This window comes from Poecilia formosa, unplaced genomic scaffold (assembly GCF_000485575.1).
Source record: "Poecilia formosa unplaced genomic scaffold, Poecilia_formosa-5.1.2 Scaffold520, whole genome shotgun sequence".
In the NCBI taxonomy this organism is placed as follows: Eukaryota; Metazoa; Chordata; class Actinopteri; order Cyprinodontiformes; family Poeciliidae; genus Poecilia; species Poecilia formosa.
In genome coordinates, this window is record NW_006800459.1 from 307,396 (window position 1) to 309,572 (window position 2,177).

A 2,177-nucleotide genomic window follows, 5' to 3' on the forward strand; every position below is an offset into this window, starting at 1 on the left:
CATAAAGAAGTTCCAGACGCCATGCCCTCTGCCTCTTCCTGACACTGGAAATGAAACCATGAATATGTTCAACATCACCCCCCACAGCGACAACGCCACTACAGATGATGACACTTGCAAGCCTAAATACTTTGTCTTCAATTCACAGGTAAATGAATCTCTTGCAGATTAAACAGATATGAATATTTTCAATAACACTCAAAGAATAACTTCTAATCCTTGTATTTTTCCATCTCTCCAGACTGTCTATGCTGTACCCATCCTCACTTTTGCCTTCGTGAGCCATCCTGCTATCCTACCCATGTATGATGAGCTCAAAGAGTAAGTGCTGCTGCATGGATTTAACACAAAGTACTATGAGGTTTAAACTAAACCAATGTTATATTTCTTTAAAGTTTGGTCTCGTGTCTAAATAAAACTCTCCTTCCCTGAACAGCCGCTCACGCCGAAAGATGCAGAATGTGGCCAATGTTTCCTTCCTGGCCATGTTCATCATGTACCTGCTGGCCGCCCTCTTTGGATACCTCACCTTCAACAGTAAGTTGGGCAAGATTTAAAAACTACAGTGTGGTAGATTTAGATTGTTAGCAGTATTGAGATGTTGTCAAGATGCGTGTTGGTGTTGGACCCAAAATGCAGCAGGTTGAGACATTGAGGAAATTTTAAAGATTTAATGAAGAGCTGAACAAAAAAAACAACAAAACACAAGAATTACAGGATAATTTAAATCCTGTTAAATAACAGGATTTAACAGGAGGATCCAGCAAGGAGTGTGATTAGCAGATAGATATGTAACCGTTCTGTGTTCGTCTCAGGTCCAGTAGGATGACGTCACGACAGACACATTCAGGTTGATTTTATTTATTCTAACAAACAGGAAATCGAGTTGGTGGTTATACACCTGTCCATGAGCTGCCACCTTATCGTGATGGAGGGGTTTGAGTGTCCCAGTGATCCTAGGAGCTGTGCTGTCTTGTTGAATATAATGTAAACCAAAAGAAAATGAAATACAATTGAATACGCCATTTTTATTGTTTAAAGGTGGGACCGCGCTTGAAGTGCTAATGCAACAACCCTGGTCTGGGTTTGAAGCAGGGCTGGTTTGTGTCTAGAAGAGGTTAATGATAATTCTTACTTCTCCTTAGTACTTTTATAACTCCCTCCAGGCAGAAAACGGACACAAGGCGTTCTTGATAGTTACTGGCATTTAATAATTATGCCGTGAGAACTGTACAAAAGACATAAAATACATTTTACAGAAAGAAAGACAAAACTACGGTAAAACATTTACAATAAAATGGCTTGACTTACAAAAAAAACAGACTCATTACGTCATCCAACACGTGGCTAACAAACTTGACAAATTCTTAAAATAAACATTCTATTTACAAACAAAACTAAAATACAAAAATGCGTACCTCATTGGCCGCTTCAACCTGAAAGGGTTAATACAGAAACTCCTGCAGCCTCTTCTGTCAATCCAGCTACCGAGCCTCGGTGCCTCACCAAATCTCTCCATCAATTAAGAAAATAATAAAGCATGCTGCCCTCTACAGAGTGCGGCGTGTAACTAAAAATATGTGCCTAAATGAAACAACAAATTAAACGTTGGTTCCACTCCGGTAACCTTTGCACAACTTATAATAAACATAAAATATTTTACATCAACTTAAAATCATCAAATTAAACCAAACTGTATAACTGCCTCCGATGGCAGCCACAACTTTGATCTTTAATCAGTGCCTTGAGGGACGTGAAAATGTAAATATTTAGAAGGTGTCAAATCAATTAAGCTGGATTTGCTTCATTTAGGTTGGCTTTTAATCTGGTTGTAGGTACGGCATTGTCTCAGTGGGGTACTGGGTGGGCAACAGTACTACAGCTTCAGAGAGATGTGTTCACTATGACTCTGTTTCCTTCTCTGGATGAAACAGAAATTACATTTTCCATGTAGAAAACATCGAGGGTATTGTTTTAGGTATGCTACACACCCTGGTTTTATGTGTTAGCATGTTAATGTTTAATAATTACATATAATTTCAGCTGAGTTGGCGTTAAATCAAACTGTTCTTAGCCATAAGAAGTAAGTAACTAGAGTGATCTCTGTCATATTTCTGTTCAGTCCATGTGGGACCTGAGCTGCTCCACACCTACTCAATCTACTACAAGCACGATAT

At 39.0% G+C, this 2,177-nt stretch overlaps 1 protein-coding gene across 1 annotated transcript in view; it reads left to right on the forward strand.

The window, feature by feature from the left end:
* LOC103129161 (sodium-coupled neutral amino acid transporter 2-like) overlaps positions 1–2,176 on the forward strand; it is a gene marked incomplete at its 3' end in the record, with an annotated part of 8,291 nt that extends 6,115 nt beyond the window's left edge. The window contains exons 6-9 of the mRNA XM_016664857.1: positions 8–148; positions 242–321; positions 437–537; positions 2,123–2,176. Coding sequence (XP_016520343.1) covers positions 8–148; positions 242–321; positions 437–537; positions 2,123–2,176 — 376 coding nt within the window. The remainder of the gene's footprint in view (positions 1–7; positions 149–241; positions 322–436; positions 538–2,122) is intronic.
* Between the last annotated feature and the right edge of the window lies 1 nt (position 2,177).